Source organism: Lonchura striata, chromosome 14, assembly GCF_046129695.1.
Source record: "Lonchura striata isolate bLonStr1 chromosome 14, bLonStr1.mat, whole genome shotgun sequence".
In the NCBI taxonomy this organism is placed as follows: Eukaryota; Metazoa; Chordata; class Aves; order Passeriformes; family Estrildidae; genus Lonchura; species Lonchura striata.
The window spans coordinates 12443622-12464919 of record NC_134616.1 but is presented as its reverse complement, the minus strand read 5'-3'; the positions used below and the strand labels follow the sequence as shown (position 1 = coordinate 12464919).

At 52.8% G+C, this 21298-nt stretch overlaps 1 protein-coding gene across 1 annotated transcript in view; it reads right to left on the bottom strand.

The window, feature by feature from the left end:
- Positions 1-20296, bottom strand: part of CD99L2 (CD99 molecule like 2) — a 30500-nt gene extending 10204 nt beyond the window's left edge. Inside the window, exons 1-5 of the mRNA XM_021547782.2 lie at positions 20164-20296; positions 4299-4364; positions 2396-2434; positions 865-960; positions 571-651 (exon numbers count right to left, since the gene is read on the bottom strand). Coding sequence (XP_021403457.2) covers positions 571-651; positions 865-960; positions 2396-2434; positions 4299-4364; positions 20164-20239 — 358 coding nt within the window. The 5' untranslated portion in view covers positions 20240-20296. The remainder of the gene's footprint in view (positions 1-570; positions 652-864; positions 961-2395; positions 2435-4298; positions 4365-20163) is intronic.
- Between the last annotated feature and the right edge of the window lie 1002 nt (positions 20297-21298).

The window sequence follows — 21298 nt, the reverse complement described above, 5'->3', positions numbered from 1 at the left end:
GTGCTGGCTGGAACAGCCTGTGACTTGATTCCTTGGGAGTTCTTTTCCTCTGTGAACGCTCAGTTGGTCCCCCTGGCTGACAGAGGATATTGCCTCTGACAGACAGCAGCTTAAAGCCTGGTATGGAGCCAACAGAGCTCCTCAGCCCTCCCATCCAGACACTCCTGGGTTTATTCTGATTCAAACCAAAACCCCACCTGGAAGGCAGCAAAATGCTCAGCTAACAGGGTGCCCTGAGCCTGTGGGTGTCTGCCAGTGGAGTCCAACATATGTGTGCCATGACAGGGAGCACAACCAGTTCACAGCCTTCCAGCAAGCACGGGAATGAAACATGGCCCAGAAACCACCAAGGTCCCCTGGGAAACACAGGGTAATGCTCAGACGTCCTGTCCTCTCCGTGGTTTTTGATATTCCTTTTTTTCTCAAGGTGTCTCAGGTAGAGCAAGCAGACCAGAGGTTGGAAATACCAGAACGAGGGCAGTGCCACCATCATGGCACATCCCAAATCCTCCTCCTGTGCCAGCAGCAGAGCTGGAGTGAAGCAGCAGGGGCTGTGGAGATGATGCTCACCTGGGTTACGCTTAGGAGGGGCTCTTGTAGTTTTTGGCTGCTTGGTCGTGGTGGTGCGAATGACATCCCAAAAGCCACTGTCTGAAAGGAGGAAACAAAAGACCAACATGATGTTACCCTCTGAAAGGTGGGTTCAGGTGAGTGCCCTGTGGGGAAACCCCCACCCTGCTGGGAGGCTGGGGCTGCACTGGGCCAGCTCAGTGCTCTGGTCTTTGCACAGTTCCAGTGATACTGGGGGCACCCCTCCCTCTGGGTGCCCTGGGGATGCTCAAGCCTGCAGGGGCTCTGCATTACCTGGCTTCCCTGGCCTGGGGAAGGGCTTGGGAGTTGGCTTGGCTGGTTTGGTGGTAGTCTCCACGGGCGTGTCAAAGTAATCGGCCAAGTCGAAGTCTGCAGGAGAGAAGGGATTGTTACACTCCCGTTTGTGGGGACAGCACAAGGCTGTTGGCACACATCCTGCTCCATGGGTGTTGTGCAATGGTGCTGCACCACTGCCAGGGCCTCCCACGTCAGGCTGCAGCTGGAAAGGGCGTCCAGCCACTTTGCTGCTCAATCGTGACCTATCACAAAAGCTTCAGAAAAGCCTGGCCACCATTTCAGTCTCCCCATCCAAGCTGTGGCTGCTGCCCAGCCCCAGCAATCCCAAAGTAATTCAACTTCTGGGGGAGTCCTGCTGGTGCCTGCAGCACCTCCTGAGGGCTGGGGAGATGAGAAGGGGCTGTGGAACCGAGCCAGTGGCTGGGACGCCGCTCCCTGTGCAGCTGCCTGTGAGTGACCTTGAGCTGAGCAGGGCATGCACAGAGGGGCCAGGCCACAGGAATTTACTGCAGGAGCCTCTCAGTGCTATCATTCATCCAAAAAACACTCCCTGGGGAAGAAGCAACTGGCTGAGACAAAGGCTCAGCCTCCACATGTGTCCATTTCCCAGGGGGAGTTTACTGGCTGGAACAACCTCTCGCTTGGGCTGCCATCCAAGCACTGAAGCCCTGCGTGTGCCTCTGGCACTTGGCTTCTCTTGTCCCTACCAAAGATCATGGTGGCCAAGGAGCCAGACAGCTGAATTTGCTTAAATTTGTGCCAAGATCCTCATACAGAGGTAAGTGGATTTACTTCTGAGCCCTCCTCTGATGCAATTTATTGCAGGCTCCTCCAGCAAGTCTGAGCAACCCTTCGGCTCCTGTGACTGGGCTATATTTAACAGGGACTCTTTGGCCAAAACTGAGCCAGAGGAGCTGCTGGCAGCAAAACTCATGTGAATTTAAGGGAGCTTCCTCAACCCTGGCACTGGTGGGAGCTGGCCAGACAGCACATTTGATGTGCACCAACAGTAAGAGGCCCATTCTCCCCTGGATGGGAAAGTGTCACCAAGAGGACACTTTCTGTGGAGGCTAGGGATATCTTAGAATTAAAAAAAGGAAGGAAAATATCCTCTGGACTTCCTCCTGGAAGGAAAGCTAGTAGGTGCCATGCAGACAGGAACAAAAGCTCTTGTGTAGCTGAGCAGTGATTTGTGTCTTCTCCATTAGGATACTGCAAAGTGTGCAAAATTCTGCCTTGGTTGTAATTGCTCCGCTGCCACTCACCTTCAGCATGGACAGAAATATCAATATTGCATTTCTCTGGCCACACAGGAACAGTGCAGGTGCACACACCAGCTCCAGCTTCCCTATGGGCAAGCAAAGGGGTCCCAAAGCAGCTGCTGAGGCAGCAGCACTCAGCCACACGTGGGCAGCCCATGGGGCTCACACATGGGCTCCACGGGGGTTCAGTCCCATGGGAAGTGCACCCCACAGTGAGCTGAGATGATGAGCATGCAAGGTCTCACCTGTCCCACCTGCTGGCTTCCTGGGGCCCTTGGGAGTGGCTGTGACAAAACAGATGGGGAGGAAAAGCGTTAGTCACAGGCATCACCAAAAATGTCACCTCTGGACTGAGAATGGATGGCAGAGATTTCACCACAGCTTTCTGACACCTGCATTTGTAACCTCAGGCACAGGGTCATAAACACCCTGCACACAATGTGTGGCCACAGGGATCAGGACAGCCCATGGGTGAAAATGGAACCCAGTGCTCCACAGGCCACTGCTGCCTTGAGCTGAGCCAGCATCCCACCCCAGCTGGTGGATGAGCAGGGAGCTGCACCAATCTGCTCGAAGGCTCCAGGATCCAGCAGCACACAGGGAAGGGCAGACACTGTGTGGAAAAAAGCAGTGAGGTGCCAATGTTTTGGTGTCCCTGGCGTGGTCAGTCAGTCCAATGACAGATAATTTCCCATGCAGTGTTGTGCACAGGAGGTTCCCTGTCAGCTTTCAGTGATACCCTGATACTCAGAACCAGCCCCCCTGGCTGCTCCTGGGCTAAAACAAGCTACAGACAGCCACTGAGGGGGGAGGGAGGGAGCAATATGGAAACCACTGCCTATTAATAGTGGCTGGCATTACCAAGTACATGAATAAATTATGAGCAAGAGCTGTGACTGCTCCATTCCCATTAATATCCATTAGACTGGAGTGGTGTTGCTGGGCTTCATTTCCAGCACGTTGGTATGGTTTGATGTGATCCAACTGTAGAACCCTGGTTTGCTTTTTCTCTGGGGCTGACATGAATCCAGAGTGGGATGCAGCACTTGGGGACAGTGCTGCTTCTCCCTTCCCTCACTGCAGGGACTCCAGCCTGGAGAATGCCACTTTCCCTCCACTTGAGGTGTATTAAAGGGCTTTTGCAAAACCCTGGATGAGCTGCATCAGCCCTGGGACCAAGTCTGATACCCCACGGCCTATCCTACGCAGGTAACACAGCACAAATGTCTGTCTGTTGTTAGACTACAGCACAAGAGCTTGCAAACACTGTTACAGCTTTCCCTTCCATCCATGTGGGTATATTCTGTCTGATCCCAGAGCCTGGCATCACTCGTGGAGCAATTCCCACTGGTACCCTGCCAGGTGCTGGGTTTGGGGACAGCCACCATGAACTGCATGGGGAGTGCTGGGCAGCGAGGGCTCCTGGCTGCTGGCATTTGCAGCTCTGCCACAGCATCTCCATGGCTGGGTAGCAAGCGGAGCCAGAGATGTGTGTGGGTGCACAGTGGTGTTGAGCTCAGCCCTTGGCACTGAGGTAAGGCATGTGACATTGCCCAGGGAGGGAGATGAGCCTCCTCCTGTCCCTCGCTGCTGTGCTGGCAGTTCGGTTTTATCCTTGGGGTGTAAAACACCAAAACACTGAATGCTGCATGCCAGCAGTGGGGCACCCCTGAGGAAGTGAGTTTCCTTGGACTGAAGTGCAGTGAGGCAGAGCAGAGACCTGGGGCACCGTGAGCCTTCCCGGGCACCGCGGGCAGGGAAGGAGCCGGCGCTGCCCTGCCTGGCCGGGCACAGCGAGCTGCTCTCCCAGCATCATGCACTGCTTCCAGGCCAGCAGGGCCTGCTGGTAGGCAATACTGAGGCAGGCAAGGAAGCCAAAAGGGCAAGCTCATTGCTACCTCAGAGCCCAGGTGTTCTGTGCCTCTGTGGTTCCTTGCAGCAAGCAGAGGGCAGCTGGGCAGCAGGCAGCTTCTCCAGGATGTTCCCAGCCCACCTGTGAACCCAGACCTTGTGTCTCCCAGGCAGAGAGCATGAGGCAGCTGTATCCTCTACCACCCTCCCACCAGCATCAGATCCCAAAGAACACATTGCATCTATTAACACCTATTTGTTTTCTCCCCTTTAAAACAATGCATAAATGTGACTTACGTCGCCTGGTGACGGGGTCAAACAGGGCATCTTCTAGGTTGAAGTCATCTGCGTCATCCCCATGACCTGGAGACAAAGAATCAGCACTGGCTGTACTCACTCCACACAGAGTAAATCACCTTTAAATAAGGCATGGCTAGACTTGTTTGCTCCAATTGCTTTCATTTTTTGCTGTTTTTTATCAAGCCTGACCCAACACTGGTGATAAGGAAGACATCAGCCCTCTCCAAATGCTGTGACTGTTAAATGCAGATCAGCCATCTCTGGATTTTCCATTTGTCTGCCCTAATGGATGTGGTATAAAGACACATGTTATGTTTAAATTTGTCAAGGACAACCTACCAATTCATCTCTTGAGCTGCCACTCATCTCTGGCTGTGCTCATGATTATATGATTGCTAAACACCATGAAAACATTGGGACAGTGCAGACAAATTCGGTGGCAAACAAAAAAGCCCTATGCCCCTCTTCTTCTCAAGTGCCTTCCAACATCAAAGGCTTTGCATAAAAAAGCTGTTGCTGGCTGCCAAGCACGACTTAGCATTTCAGAGGCCGCCTGCATCATTCTGCCTTGGAGATGTGAACCAGGACAAAACCCCCATCCCAGGGATATACGTGACAGGCACAGGCAGATTTTTTTGTTAGAGATGCCTCACCACAACTCCAGTCCCATATCCCAGGGATAACTCAGGGCTACATCATGTTCTCCTGCAACAGGGCCAGCTAATCCTTCCTTTCTCTGTCTCTTTTTTGCATGGCATTAATTACTGTTGACTTACCCTAGTTCTGAATGTATTTGTCTTGATAAATTCATGCTTTTACATCTCGGAGCATGCTGAGTAATTAATATCCTTTGGGTTTGCTAAGTACTGCAGCACTGCAAGAGAACATTAAAATGGCTTTCCTCTTATTCCTACTGCTAAATGGATTTAGCTATTGCCACCTGAGCTCCAGCATGCTTCATGAATAAATGTAAAGCTTTACTGACAAGGACAATAACAATGGGAAGGCACCAGTCCATCAGAAAGCAGGTATCAGCATTTCAGTGAAAAACTTCACTGAGAGTGGTCACTAAGTACTGCAGCAGCTGCAGTTCGGTTCCACTCACTCCCACATCACCTCTCATCCCATCTGTCTGTGGAAGTGCACCCAGCAGCCCCGAGGGCGATGGATTGATCTGTGCAGGGCAGCGCTGCTGGAGGGGGTGTGTGAAGAATGAGTGTCCCAGCCCACGCTGTGCTGCTCATCCAGCTGGATGATGCCAGCCCTTCCCTGCGAGCCTGGAGGAATGGCCAGCAGCAGGCAATGCAGGGAAAACCCGTGGGAAACCCACAGGGAGAGGCACGCAGAGGAGCCCCTTGCTCAGCACAGCAGGGCAGTGTCTGCCATCCTCAGCCTCCCTCCATGCCTCTCTCCACCCTTCCCAAAATCTTTCCCTCTTGGGCCTTATTGCTGGTGAAATATTGGCACTGTGAGACAGGCGTTGCTCTCCTGCTCTGACAGCCCAGGTGAAGCCACAGGTTAACAAGTGTTCTGGAAGTGCGAAGGAGCAAAGTCAAAAATGTGCAAGACCATCCACAGTGCTGAAAAGCACCTGCCCAGCTCAGGGCTTGCACGGGGGGGCTGCCAAACCACCAACACCTCTGCTGAGACAACACACCCATCATTGTCCTGGCCAAATGCCCCAGCCTTGTCAGGCTAACAATTCTGTGCACTCTTCCTTTCCCATAATGGCAATTTCCCCAGTCTTTACTGGATTTCCAGGAACTAACAGGACTCCATCATTTTTGTCTTTCTGTTTAAAAGCATGCTTAAAAATAGATGGAAGGGGAAACCCATGTTACACCGCTGGTGGGATGAGAAGTGTCACCAACCCGAAGAAGGAAAATGTTCCATCACCCTGTGAGCTGGCAGGAGGGATGTGGCGGCAGCACCAACTCCCATCAACGTGCCAGGAGCCCTCCCTTCCCTCTCCCCCGCTCCCTCTGCTCTCCAGGATGAAGTCAATATTCAGGCACTGACTGGCTGAGCCCTGTGTTAGTGCATCCTGCCCACGCTGGCCGTGCAGGAGCCCAGACACCGAGGGGAGGAGCGGGCAGTGCGGGAGCGCAGCTCGCTCGTCCCAGTGCAGGGCTGGGGGCGTTGTGGGGCTGCACAGAGATGTCCCCTCGGTGGGGACATGGGCCTGGCAGGGAACACAGTGTCCCGAGAAATGGGCTCCCTCCACATGGTTTTGGGGGGCTCACTGTCCCTGCCAGCTGAGAAGCACTCACAGCCTCCCTGCTTTTGGTGACAGCTCCCTTGGCAACTTTCCCCGCAGGATGAGAGGAGGATGCCCTTCCAAAACCACGCTCCAAAGAGCCAGCTGGCACATGAGGAGGCCAAGGGGGGATGAAAGGTGCTCAGGGCCCTCCATCCTCATGGGGCTGAGGCAAACAACACTGCTGAAGAGTCCTGGGCTGGAGCTGCATCCTGGGGGCTTTCCCTGCCCTGGCAGGAGAGGTGGCAGTGTTACCCAAGCGAGGGATGGGAAAACTGTGGATGCACTGAATTGCCCAGTAAAACTTCCCAAACTTCCCACGGAGCAGCAGCGTTTGGCACAGCCCATCACCCAGGGCTTTCCCAACGCTGCCCGTGGCAAACCAACATCCTTTTCCAGATTCCCCTAGGCATCAGCAAGGATTAGTAATAGATTGCCAGTTAATTGAAGCTGACAACGTCTGTATTTCATGCAAAGGGTGTTACAGAGATGTATTAGACCTTTTATAGATCAATAACCGAGCGCTGCCGTCACAGCCACACAAACTCCCCGGCTCGCTTCTACTGGTAAGACTGGAATGCTCTCCTCATTCTTTTACTCTGTTGTTAAGTGGTAACAAATCTGTTATTTTGTGGCCAGACAATTAAAACCTCGCCATCTCTTGGTATTTGTGTTTCCCAGGCACATGCAGCTTTTTGGAGGCAGCCCTGCCACTCCCTGCACTGTCCTGTGCAATCCCTTTGCTCCTGGGGCCCTGACACTGCTCCACAGTCACTGCAGGAGTGGGGATTCCAAAGCCCACTGATGGGAATTCATGCACAGCACAGAGTAGCTTCACAATAAGGGTTTATACTTCTCGTGAGACCTTGAGGCCCATTCCTACACATCAGCACTCACAAGCTGCTGAGCTGCAGCAGAGTTTTGTCTATAATGCCCATGAAGCAGAGTCAGGGCTGTGCATGCCCTGAGATGTCACCCCCCCACAGGACATCCCCACCTACAGCCTGTTACAGGGCCACAGCAGCAGTGGTACACAAAACCCCCTTTGCTGGGTGCTCAGTGCTGGGGAGCAGCACGGGGTCCTCGTCAGGGCTGATGACTAGGCTAGTTTGGGTCAATTTTTTCCCTATCCTTGCACTGGGTCTTTGGAAGAACTCTGCTCTTTGGCTGCTGGGAGAAAACACACATCCCCTGGGACAACTGGGGGTAATTCCAGCCCTGTGGGCCACCAGCCAAGGGCAGTGGAGCACCCGTGGGACTGCAGCTCTATGGTGAGGGGGGAATAGGCAAATGAGATATGTTTTCCATATTTTTATTTAATCTGGCAATCCACAGAGACAAAACCAGGACATCACATGGCACCCAACAAATCCCCCAAAGCCAGAGTCAGGAGGTGGGGGATCTCAAGGCTGCAGCTGTGTCCAGCAGAAGCTGTAGAACAGGGGTGAGAGTTATGGCCGAGCCAGCACTGCAGACTCCCCCACCTCTTGCTGAGTCCCCTCGCCTTGCCGGGGGTATTTTTAATCAGAGCTTAGCTGCTCTTTGAAGGTAGAAGGTTTTTGTGCCTTAATGTATTCTCTCCTCATTATTTTCTGTAGCAGGCAGCTCAAACACACAATTGTACTCGTCAGCTTTTTAGTTTTTACAATTATATATATATTCTAATTAAGCCCCTGTGTTTGACAAAGCTTGAATTACAGTATCATAATTCACACCCAGTATATTGCCAGGCTGTCTGCAGCACTCAGAGCGAGGTGTATTCCATTTTTAGTGCCAGCCCACGGATCTCTTTGTGCAATATATGTGTGTTTAGCTTCCCTGGGAGCAGAGAGCCTGCGACGGTACGAGATTGACAGCCCAGGAGATTACGGGAGAATGCAAAGCAGGTACAAGGGCAGCAGAAAGTAATTCCAACTGCCTGACTTTTATGGTGCAGGCTGGATGGGCACTGCATCCACCTCAGGGGTAACGCAGCGGGCAGGGGAGCAGCAGGAAAGCAGGAAAGCAAGTACTGTGGTAGCAAAAGGGCACCCCAGCGACCAACTCGTCTCTTTGGCTCCACGTTATGATGCTGGCACACACGGCTGGGCCTGAGGCTGGGCACTCACAGCTGTGCTGGGACTATGGGCAGGGTGCTGGGGAAGGAGGGGTTTGGGAGTGTTTTGGTGTTGCTGCTCCTCTGGGCTCCATCCTCGCAGTGGGTTTCTGCCATTCAGCAGAGACGCAGCCCAGGAGTCTGTGGGGACCATGGGCAGGATGGGTCTGCCCTGCAGCAGCTGGGGCAGCCCTGAGTGTCCCAGGGACCTCTCCTGCTGCAGGCAACAGCACAACTCCCCTGGCCAGAGCAGAGCAGAGCAGATCCCAGCCAGGACAGAGCAAGCTTCACACTCACCAATGCCCCCACCACTGCTGTGTGGGCACTGCCCCAGCCACTGCCAAATGGATGGGAAATTTACTTGCAAATCCCAAATTCTTGCTGGATGCTGAGGCAAAAACACAGTTCCATGTGTGATGGGAGAGCAGTGCTCCTCGGAGCTGGGTGTCACAGCCAGTCTCTGGCAGCAGCGCTACCGGAGTGGAGCAGGTGGCCAAGGGCAGCTCCGTGCAGCTGCACTGCTCCCTGCAGAGAGGCCAGGCTGCCTCCTCAGCACAGACCTCCTCCTCGAGGTAGCTCTGTCCTGAAAAGCAGACTTTGAACTTCCAATTTATCTCCTCAGCTGCTGCTGGGGAAGACTGGCTGCCCTGCACAAACAAGCTGCCAGCAGCCTGCCAGGGCAAGGGGTGGAAGGGCTCTGCTGGGAAGCAAAGTGTGGGAGAAACAGCTCCTTGCATTCATGCCAGCAGTGAGACCAACAGCTAATTTTGGGGATACAGCAATCCAGCCCAGGGCACGACCAGTGAAGAGCAGTGGGATACATTCCCCCAGCTGGGATGACCCCTACTCCTTGCAGGGTATGAGGGAACGCTGCTGTCCTTGCTCTCTATTCTCAGTGAAACATTTTGATTTTCAGAAGTACTAATCAAAAATCACTCTTGATTATGGCAAAAACAACCTCTGCTGAATTTTTTTTTTAATGCAATTAACAAGGGTGTATGGTAATTCCAAGCAATCTCGCTCTTGAGATTAAAGGAAAGCCTGCCAGGAAGCACATGAATAAAGCTTTAAGATGAGAATTTGCATAATGAAGACTTTCTCTTTGTGGAGGGACTGATGGTAGTTGTGTTTGAAACCTATTAAGGGAAATGCCTAAAAGCCTCCACTACAGCCAGGGATTGCTGTGCTGAGCCGTGCAGCTCCAGCAGCCACGCTGCCCTCAGGCCCTGCTGGGAAGCTCAGCCCCAGGACAGCCCCAGCTCTGCCCTTTCCTCCAGCCAGTGCCCTGGGACAGGAGGAGAGGCAGCCCAGCCCCAGAGCAAGCTCTGAAGCCTGCAGCCAGGACAGCACACCTCACCTGGCTCCAAGGCACAGCACAGCAGCGTGGCTCTGTGCGCCGCCGCGGCCGCATGAGGAGCAGGTGTCTGCTGCAATTCCATTTCCAGGCTAACTAGGAATAAGATAAATTATTTGGCAGTGGTATCCAATAAGCTCTACGCCCAGCAGGAGTGATGGAGCTGGTGAGGAAAATATGAGCAGCAAAACCAGCCTGCATCAGGCTCCTTCCCATCAGTGGCACCAGGATGCAGGGCAGGGCCAGAGGTCCCGGTGAGCAGGAGGTGAGCCCGCACTGGGACCTGCCTGGCCACGCACTGGATGCTCAAGGGATGCAGTGCCCATCCAGCCTGCACCATGCTGAGGGCTGCATGAAGGTCCAAACTCATCTTCTCCCCACCTACAGACCTACAGCTTGCCTCCAAAGCACCTAAAGAAGCAGCACCCCCCTGCATGCCCTGCTATGTCCCACAGCCCTGGGGGAGCAGCTGGCACCCAGTCTGTGCTGACACGGCCATACTGGGAGCTGCCAGGAGTCCTTCTGCAGACACCAGACAAAAAAAACAGCATGGAGGAGTTTCTCATCTGCTGCCCTCTTGCACAGCCTTTCCACTCCTCCACAGCAAGATTTAAAACCCCAGAGGGAAGTGCCCTTGACTTATCTTTGCCAACAGCTGCATCTGGTAACTTGCTTGCACAGAGCCCACCCTATTTACCACGGGCTGGCAGAGAGGCTGCAAGGAACCCTTGAAAGCTGAGGGTCCCTACCACAGACAGACAAACACCTCCAGGTGCCAGCAGCAACCCTGAAGAGCTCTGAGGGAAAGCAAAGCCCCATCAGGTCAGCAGGACCAAAGCCAGGAAAGGCTTTGTATGGGGGTTTCCCATTAAATGCCTTGGGTTGGCAGCTGTTGGCCAGGTCTGCCCCATCTCTGGCTCCACAGCAGCATCCTCTCTCTGACCATGTGAAACAAAGCTCTCAAAGCTTTCCAGGTTTCCAGGGCTCTCTGCCATCTCAGTGCATGGAGCAGGTGATGCTTTCTAAGCAACTTTAATATGATAGCTGTTCTTTGAGGTTTGTGTCAATGAGGGCTCTGCCACAGCACTGCCAAAACCTGCTTTCAATTAGTCCCAGATCAATTGCACCCGGAGGAAAAGGCTGAAAGGTTTAGAGCAGAAATATTTAAGGTTCCTCCCCTTCTGGGGCATGCCTGAGCCCAGCTCTGTATCTGTGATGAGGATGGGGTGAGGCTCAGCTTTCTGTGCCTGGAGTGGGCACCAGGACATTGCAGCCAAGGACTAAGGAGGGCAGGAAGAGTTCAGTCTGTCTCAGCCCTTACAGGAGCTCTGAAAATCTCTGATCTCCCTGGGACAGTGGAAAAATGCCCCAGGTGGAGCCCTCAATAACTTAAAGGTGTATCTTTAAGAAAGGGAGCTGGTTTTCCTTTCCACTTCCTTGCTGTTTGTTTGGGAATTTTTTAAGGAAGAACACAGTAAAGGATGTAGACAGCATCATTATTTTATTCCCAGCCCAACCACTTTGCAAGAGGCCAAGGGGAAATTACCACTGAACCAACTACACAGGACAGAGAATGGTTAAAAATTACTTTTCAGTGATGGAAAAAAACAACAGTGTCACGCTGGGCTCAGATTTGTCCCCTTCAGATGCTGTGTGCAGACTGCTGCTGGAGGACTGGGTTACTGCCCTGGCAGCAAGGGAAGGGGAGAGGTGGGGGTGCCAGGATCACTGCCCAGCAGGCACCAGCCTGGCTTCCCCAGACAGACACGGTGTGGTGCAGCACTGCTGAGAGCCAGCCCTGTCAGGGGCAGGCTGGTGGGGACAGGAGCAGAATCTGAGCTGAAACCACCCTAGGGGCAAACTTGGCACACCCTGTGCCCAAGTGTACTGCCCCCAGGCCTCACCCAGCCTTACCAGGCAGAGAGAGGGAGACATGGACCCCAACTGGCTTGGTTTGTGACTCCTAGCGAAGATCCAAAAGCCTCCTGTAACTGTGGTTGCAGGGCTGAAAATTGGGGGATGTGGTGGTTTGGGTGGGGGTAGACTCAATCTTATTTCATAGAAGCTGGTATGGGGCTGTGGTTTGGATTTGTGCTGAGAACAGTGTTGGTAATTCAGGGCTGTTTTTGTTATCATGAGCAGCACTAAGACAGAGCCAAGGCCTTTCCTGCTCCTCACCCACCAGCAAGAGGCTCCACAAGGGGCTGGGAGGGGACACAGCCAGGACAGCTGACCCCAGCTGACCCAGGGGATATCCCAGAATATGGCACCATGCTCAGCACGTAAATGTGGGGAGAAGGAGGAAGGGGAATGTTTGGAGTGATGGTGTTTGTCTTCCCAAGTCACTGTTACAGGTGCTGGAGCCCTGCTGCCCTGGGGATGGCTGAGCACTGCCTGCCATGGGAAGTTCCCTTGGTTTGCTTCACCTGTTAAACTGCCTTCATCCAACCCACTCAGTTTTCTCACTTTTACCCTTCCAATTCTTTCCCCCATCCTGACGTGGGGGGAGTGAGCAAATGGCTGTATGGGGCTGAGTTGCCAGCTGGGATTACACCACAACAGCTGCTTCCATGTTTTCCTGCCTGCTGTCCAGCCAGAAAGATTATAATGTACATTCACATTATCCATATGATTTCTACTTACACATTAAGTAATGGCTATGAATTTGTCTATTGCCAAAGATGCCTGTTCATCAGCCAGACAACAAATTGTGGCATGAAGGCATTTTGTTCATAACTCAGTGCAGGAACAACTGGTGACAAAGTCAGTGATGCAGGAACTCAAAGAAAACTGAAGCAGGAGATTAAATGCTTATCACCTGATTCCCAGTGGGAAAAGATTGCTCTCATCAGATAAAGAACAAGAGGTGGTGCTGTAGTTAAAAGTAGGTAAATAGGGAATTACACAGTAAAAATGCTGGCTCATCACTTGGGATGTGATGCCCCTGTCATACTGTGCTGTTTAAAATCAGAAGCAGAGCAGTAGTGGGAATGAAGACTTGGGTAATGCAGACAAATGGAGCAGGGCTCTGGGAGAGCACGGGGGGCTCAGCCTGCCCCTCTGGCTGAGAGCATCTGTCTGCCCCGTGACCACAGCTGCACTGCAGGGCTCCCCCGGTGTCCCCACCCTCCCACAGCCTCTCCCCGTGCACAGCTGGGCTGTAAGGGTCAGTGGGGAGGCTGAGACCCCAGCCCGGGCTGCTCCCTCCTCGCCCACCCACACTCCCACTGTGCTCCCCCATCGGCTCTGCTGCTCCTGGAGCATCCCTGGGGCTGCTGCCATGGGAAGGAGCCAGCAGGGAGAACAGCAGGGTGGGGGGCTGCACCCTCCAAGTAGGAAGCAGCAACAGAGATCTGCTGGAGGTAATTTGGAGCAGGTGGTGCAGGAACTGGTGGTGATTTTTAACCACCCAGCCGGCAGCTGTGAGACCACCCCTCCTGGCTTGCCCACAGCAAGGGAAGCTGTGCCACATCCCTCAGCCTTTTCCAGCAGCTTGTTCTCAATAAGGTGAGTCTGGCTCCTTGTTTTCACAGAAGAGTCTGGAGAAGTCTGAAAAGGGGAGTTTGGGGTGTGTGTCCAGCTTCTACTTCCCATGCCCAGCACATGCTGCATCCCCAACACCAGGGGACCAGGTGCTGTATAAACAGAGCACTCTGCTATCTCTGTGGCATGAAATAATTTAAACATAAAACTAGGTGCTCAGTGAGTTCAAAGAGAAGTCCACAACAGGTCTCTTGCTCTCTCTGACCCTACTTGGAGAAGAAATAGCACCAACACTTACAGACCAAACTGTCTGTAAGCTGTTGTGGTTCTGAGATTTCCTCTGTGAAAGTATAGTAATTCACACAGTTAAGACCATCATTACAAAAAAGAAAGAAGGAATACACTATATTTTCAAATATATGTTTAACCTCACTTTAAAAAGCTCTATTTTCTGCACAAGGTGAAAGACACATTTGGAATCTGTGGGTGTTTAAAGTATAATGAGCTCAAAGCTCAGTGCTGTCCTGGGGTGGTGAGGCGGGATGGTGGTTGGAAATAACACATTCCAGTTTCCTCAAATAATTACAGAGAACTGCATGGCATGGGCTCACTGTCTCTTGACAGTGCAGGGGATGGTCTGGCACCAGCAGCAGTAGCTGGTGCCTGGTGAGTGGGCCAGGCTGAACACCCATCCCAGTGGAAGCACCTGGGTCACAAAGCAGGGGCTCAGAGCAGGCTTGCACAGCTGGAAGAAGCATGCTGGATGGGATGGTTTGATTTGGGGGGATTCAACCTCTTCTGCCCAGCACTGCATTGGCATAAGGTTGCATGGTGATTTTAGGTTGCACTTTAGGAGGAATTTCATCACTGAAAGGGTGATGAAACATTGGAATGGACTGCCCAAGGAGATGGTGGAGGCACTGTCCCTGGAGATGTTTAAGAGACTGGACTTGGCACTCAGTTGCATTTTGTGGTTGACATGGTGGTCTTTGGTGTCAGGTCTTTTCTGACCTAATCAATTCTGAGATTCTCTGGCCAAAAGAACTTCCAGGGTGAGAAAATGTGCTAGGTGAAGCTGCACCAATTCTGAGTCTTTCTACCTCTTCAGGCTCTGTAGTGGAAGCTAAGCAAAGCCCCAAGAGGAAGGCTGTGCACCAGATGGCAGGATGGGACCTGGGGAGGCTTTTACTCTAAATGAGTCTACATTGGCCTGGCATTATTTTCACTCACTGAAAGATGACCCAAGTCCTGCAGTAGCAGGAACACCTGAATAGAGGTGTCTGGTCACCACAGAGACATCCCACCAAGCTGCTCAAGTTCACCCCACTGAGAGACATTAAGATAGAGACATTTCCCAAGCTCCTACCCCTAAAAGGACATTTTTGTCAGCAGACAAAGCTTTAAGCACACAGACTAATGTGCTGTTCAGAATCTCACCAGCTATCTAACATCTGTTCTGCAGCACAAGCACCTATTTTGCCATCCAGAGCTGGAGCTGGAAACATCTTCTGCTTGTTTAGCTTTTGACTTCTACCCTCCCAGAGCCAGAGCTGCAGTTACCCCTAAACACCCAACCTGGAGCATGTCCTTCTGAAGCAGGATTTCAGTAAGATAATTGCAACTTTGACAAGTTCTTTTTACCCAGACTTCTTTGTGCATGGGCAAAGAGAGCATTTCAAAGGACAAGCAAAATTCTGAGCAGCTCTCTTTCCCCAGCACCTTGTTTGCTGGAGACAACCCTGTACCAGCCTGCAGAACCTTGCAACAGCAGAATTATGCTTTTCTCAGCGTCCCTTCTCCCTGTGTGAGCCACCATCTCCAAAATCTTGCCAATGCTTCTGGTTTTGCTTGCTTTGGTTTTTTTACACATGTACATGGTGACCACACCACATCCCTACAGCAACCTGGCCATCTCATTCCCTGGAGAATGCTGCTCACGTGGTTGGGAAACAAAGCTAACACTCAGCATCAGCTTTCTGCTTGTGGCCCCAGTTCTCCACCATAAGTTTCTGGGTTTCCTAGATGAAGTTGAAAAGCAAAGGAAACGATTTTGGAGTGATTGCAAGGCAGTTTCATAAATATGTATTAGCATTAACTTCACCTCCATCACACCAGCAGGCTGAGCTCACAGATCAAACCCAAAGCTGACCCTGAGCAGTTTCACTGAAATCCCTGAGTGCAGAGGCAGCACTCACCTCTCTCTTTGCCATGGCTACTGGGCTTGTACCAGAACTCTGTTTTCTTCTCAAAAGCGTTGTTCCCTCAGCAGTCACGCTCCCGTGATCACATCTAAATCACAGCTAGTTACTCCAGCATCTGGATCCCCAACTTTGAAGTTTCCCTTTCAAAGTCTTTTCATGTTCTACATTTTGATGTGCCACGTTCATCTTCTTCCACTTTCCTCTATTTGAGCACTTCCACTGATTGTGAATTGTATCAATCAACTTGCAAAGGAATTATTGCAAAGCTTTTCTCTTTGCCATCAGTGTTACACAGTTTATCAAGCATATGTTTTGTTATTAGAGTGGCTTCAGAAGCAATGTCTAATAAAACCCCATTTTTTCCTTTAGTTAATCGTAAAGTTAATGCCTTAAACCTCCAGGAGATATTCTTCCAAGAAGAAAACAAATTCAGGTTTAAACAAAGTAGTTTTAAAAGTTTATTCTAGTCAACTCAGGAGATCAATAGACACTTCTGTTTTATGTGCTTTAAGGGCTGAAATGTTTGCAACAGATGTAAGGAAAAAATCACATTTTTGTAGAGGGGGAAGCATGTTTATCACTAGGCTGGTAGAAGAAAAAAATTCTAAGTAGAAGTAGAACCATGGAAATTAATTATGTCCACAACTATGTACATAAATATCTGAGCATGGCACATTTAATTAATGCATATGTGTTCAAAGATCAGAGATAATTTGTAAGAAAACCAATTTGGCATCTCCTGCTTTGTCATACACACTAAAGACATTATCTAAGTAAAAATTATTCTTTAAATGTATTACTTTGACTCACCACTGATACCTGGTAATTATAACTTTAATAACACAATAATGTATTATAACAAAGATTTTTAGCAGCTTTATACAATGCTGCTATCTCCTTTAGTTTCGACAACAATGCCAAACCCAGCCTTTCTCTTCTACTCCAAATAATTCCTTCCTGCAACTCTTCTGGAACATCCATGGTGAGTGACCCTGGCGAGTGATGGGACACAGAGGCACAGGGTCACTTGGCACTGGCACCCCCTTTCCTGCCAGCTGCATCCACAGCTGCCCAGTGCAAAACAGAGGCCAGACACCTTAAAAACATCTGGAGAAGAGATGGCTCCTTTCTGCTTTCTCCGTTGGGCACTGTGGCATGGAGCCCGAGCGGGGAGCCGCCCGCAGCCATCCGTGCACCAGGGACACGGAGCCGATGGTCTGTGCAGTATTGCCTCCACACCGAGGGCACGGCTGCAATTGCTGCTGGGGGCTGGCATCCCGCTCCAGTCATCATCTGGCATCATCTCCAGAGCAGAGGTGATCGGGAGATGCTGCTGTGAAGACACGGGTGGCAACACAGCTGGGCAGCGCTGCGGTGGCAGCTCTGCAGGACATGCCCAGCTACTCCTGTCGCCGTTTGTGAGTGAAGCTTTTCTTCACCCTTTTCTTACAAAACGTAAAGCACAAAAACTGCACGTGCCCCTTCTGCCCGGCCTGCGAGAGGAAACCTTGTGCTCCCTCCAAAAAGCCCTTAGATGTCACCTTTGCCAGCTTTCAAAGAAAACCATCAATGCACTTCTGTGCTGGCTTATGAGACTGCGGACAGGAGAGGGGAAAACAACAAGAGTTTTAAGTTTCTTGCTCGATTCTTACTGTTTTCCATTAGCATGTGGCTAATCCTGGATGACTCACAAACATGAAACATAACTACATTCTGGCAAAGTCACAGATCTGTGAATTTAAAGCACCATGCAACGTGCTGGCAAAATGGAATGCTTGCCCCTGGCTACAGCCAATAGGCTTTGCAGGGTGTTTGGTTTTCTCCACCGTCTCAAAATACTTTAATGCCTCTGCCCCCCAACATACTGGGAATAGGGCAGTTTATAGCACTGACCAAACCTGGGGCCCTACAAGCAATGCCTGTTTCCAGCACTGCAGCAGGCAGATGGGCTGTGGGCAGAGGCAGCCTGGAGGCACAGACAGATGTGGCACAGCTGTATCTGATAGCCCAGATAGGGCACTGAAGCACACAGCCATTAATGAAGGGAAATGCACTAGAATTTGATCAAAGAAAAACTCAAAGCCATTTTTTCCAATTTAAAAGTGAAGTTTGCTCCTGCTTTACTGGACAGTCAGAGACAACACACACATCAGTCTTGTGTCAGTAGTGGAGCTGGACCACAGTTGCAGGAATCACGGTAGGTACTGATTTTGTTGTTTGTTATTCTTAGTTCTTGGTAATTTGTAAATCTCTGAGTTTCCGAGAGACTGGGCTGTCCACAGCCTGCCTTCAGCACTACTGGAGCAACTGTTTCAGAACAAGAAGGAAAAAAAAAAAAATAACACCAGGGAATAGAGGCAATGAAGAAGTGTGATTTCTATTGCTGCTGTTCTGAAGAAATGGCACAGAATGCCCTGCCTGGAAAACCCAGTGCCTTGCCATCACCTGTTCTTTTCCCGTGGGTACGGGGTGATGGCAGGGAGGTTGTGCTGGTACCCAAAAGGCCAATTCAGTGCTCCGGTGGGGAAGGGCTCCCAAGGCTCTCTCAGGGCGCTGCAAAGCTGTTCAAACACATTTGGGAGAGGAGGGCGGGGAGGAGCAGGCACCCACCCACCCATGGGAGAGCCGGAACACACCGGGGGAGGAAGCGGAGGCCACGGGGAGAGGCAGGGCAGCGCCTCGGTTCGCGTGTCCCGTGTCCCGTGTCCCGGCTCGGCACGGCTCCGCACGGGAGGCCAGGCACGGGCAGCGCCCGCTTCCCCTCACACAGCGAGTGCCGCGGAGAGGCAACTCAAAGCCGTTCCGAGAGGAGACAAACTTAATGTTGTTCAATTACCTGTGAAGCCTCACGCTGGCAGGCATGATTTATGAATGTTTCAGTGAAATTCATTTTGATACAAACACAGCCAAGGATATTTAAGAGCTGGACTCTGCAGCCCAAGAGCTCCAAAATGAAACAGAACAGCATTTTTGTTTACCCACACTGTGAAAAACACAAAATGCAAACAGCTTTAGGTACTGACTAATCAGATTTTTTTAACCTAAAATCAAGATTTTATGCACCATCTCAGCTTAGCCTGTCAAACTGATACCCATTAATTAAAAATGCAGCCACTAACCTGGTCAGCATAAGCAACTCTGTACCACGCTGTTACCATTCCAGGTGCACAAACAGGTAGGTACCAAATGCAAACAAACAAATTCCAGGCTGACTCATGGAAAACCAAATTCCAACAGCAAGATCTGCTTGGGTTTCAGTTCGCTATCTGCTTTGATGCTGATATCTTCTAACCGGTCTGTGCTTGCCGGATGCCTCCTAGTTAATAGCAGATTTTGTTTCGAAAAACTTTCCTGAGGCTTTTTACGTAATTGCTGTCTATTTTCTCTGTATAACCTTTAGAATGACGTTTCTTTGCAATTCAAACACACAGCTTTTTAAAAGTACTGTTGGGTTGTTTTTTTTTTAAGGAGACAAAGAGTTGTGGTAAACTTTGCATTGATCTTAATGTCTTCCTCCCCACCCTCCTAAAACCGGGATTTTTTTTTTCCTTCCTAGTTGCTGCTCATCTGGGAACGATTTCTGGGTTAGACTGTTCTGATCTGCAGGAATAACGCTGAGACAAAAAAAAGAGTGAGAATACAACCAGCAGCCCGACAAATTTGGGTCATACAGAGAATCTGCTAATCCAACAGCTCAGCGAGCAGAGAGACAAATCGAAACTCCTATCGCGGCGACTCCATGGCTACCTCTGTCTAGGATTAACTGAGCCCCAGGCTGTTCCAGAGCTTTATAGCTGCAGCATCGCGCTTCTCAAGCATCGCAGTAACGCTGTCACCCGAAGGCAGACGCTGCGCTCCGAGATGCGCCCGTCACAGCACTGCCACGCGAGGCGGGCTGGAGCCGCCCTGCCTGCGGGTACCGCGGCGGGACCGGCCCCGCGGCCAGCGAGGAGCCGGGGCAGGGGGACGGAGGCGGGCACAGCCCGGGCTGCGGGCCGGGAGGAGGAGGGGGGACAAGGATGGTCTGCGGCCCGGCCCTGGTGCACGGGCTGGCACGCCGCCATCCGCTGCGGAGTCGGGGTGCTCTGCGCAGGGCGCGGCCGGCGGGCGCAGCCCCCGAGCCCAGCCGATCCCCGGGGCGCGCCCTCCCCGCCGCGGGGCGCATCCCTCCGGCGCCGTGAGCCCCCCGGGCAGGCTCCGTGCTACCGGGACAATATCCAGCCCGAGAAGCCCCCGGGGCGAGGGGGCCGCCACGCCTGCATCCCGCGGGGGGAGCATCCCGCGGGGGGCCCGGCCGGGGGCGGGGGTCCGCCGTTCCTGGGCCGAGCCCGGCGCCGCGATCATGCGCACAGCACAGCACAGCGCAGCACAGCACAGCGCAGCACAGCACAGCGCAGCGCAGCGCAGCGCAGCGCACCCCCGGCCCCTCTCCCCCGGGCCCCCCTCCCCGGGCCCGGCCCGGGCCGCCCTACCTGCGCCCAGCAGCGCGGCGAAGGCCAGCAGCAGCCCCAGGAGGCGGCGGCCGGCCATGGCGCGGCACGGCTGCATCTGCCGCGGGCTCGCTCCGTCTCCGCCGGGGCGGGACGCGGCCGTCAGGGGCGGGCGCTCCGCCCTCCGCGCCGGGCCGCGCCCCCGCCCCGGCCCCGCGCAGCCCGGGGGTGTCTGCGAGGAGCCCCGCGGCCCCCGGCACCGCCCGGCCTTTCCCTCTCGCCCAAAACGCGCCCCCGGCGCGCATCCTTCTGCCGGCGTCAGTTCCGCGTGTGCTGCCCCGAGCGGGAGAGCGGGCGGCAGACAGCGATGGGGAGACGGGGAGCGAGGGAGGGGTCGGGGCTGCGGCTGCCGGGCCCCGCCGCCGTCACCCCACGCTGGGAGCCCGTGTGCCCCGGGCAGCGAGCGCGGCTCCCGCTGGGAGGCCGCCCCGTGCTGGCGGGGGTGCGGCTGGGCGCTGTGCCCTGCGCCAGGGAAAGTACACAAGTACAGGGGAGGGAGCTGCTGCAGTTTCACCCTTTACTGCCAAGTATCTAACGTGGAGGTTACGGAGCTATGGAATTGTTGGCTGGAAGCGACCTCTGGAGGTCTCCAGCCCAAAGGCCCCATCGGAGCGGGACCCATGGACGCCAGGTTACATCGGCCGCAGCCACGTCTGAAAACGCCCAGGCATGAAAGCTCCCCTGCCTCCCCAGAGATGGCCGATGGCCCTGCTGTCTCACTGCCTTGGCAAGAAGATTCTCCTGGGTTCGGTCTGCCCCTCCCACTGACCCATTAGCCGCAGCCGCCGCTGTGTTGGCTCTGTGGTGTTACTAACCGTGCCTGAGTAGCTGTACACACGCTGCCGCTAGATTTGCCTCAGCTGCCTTCTCGCCAAAGCAAAGAAGTTACCCCTTGTGCACCGGGTGCTGGACCCTCTTCTCTATGGCTCTTTTGAACGGGGGTAGGGATTTGTTAATAGGGTAAACATCTTGTTTGTGATATTTATAGGTTGTTTTGCTACAGAAAGGGGGATGAGGATGCAGCCTATTTTTAGGAGGTACTCCTGAAGCTTTACTGGGGACTGAGAGGCTGAAGAAGTGTCAGGGTCATCGTAGTCCCATGTCACAAAACAGCAGC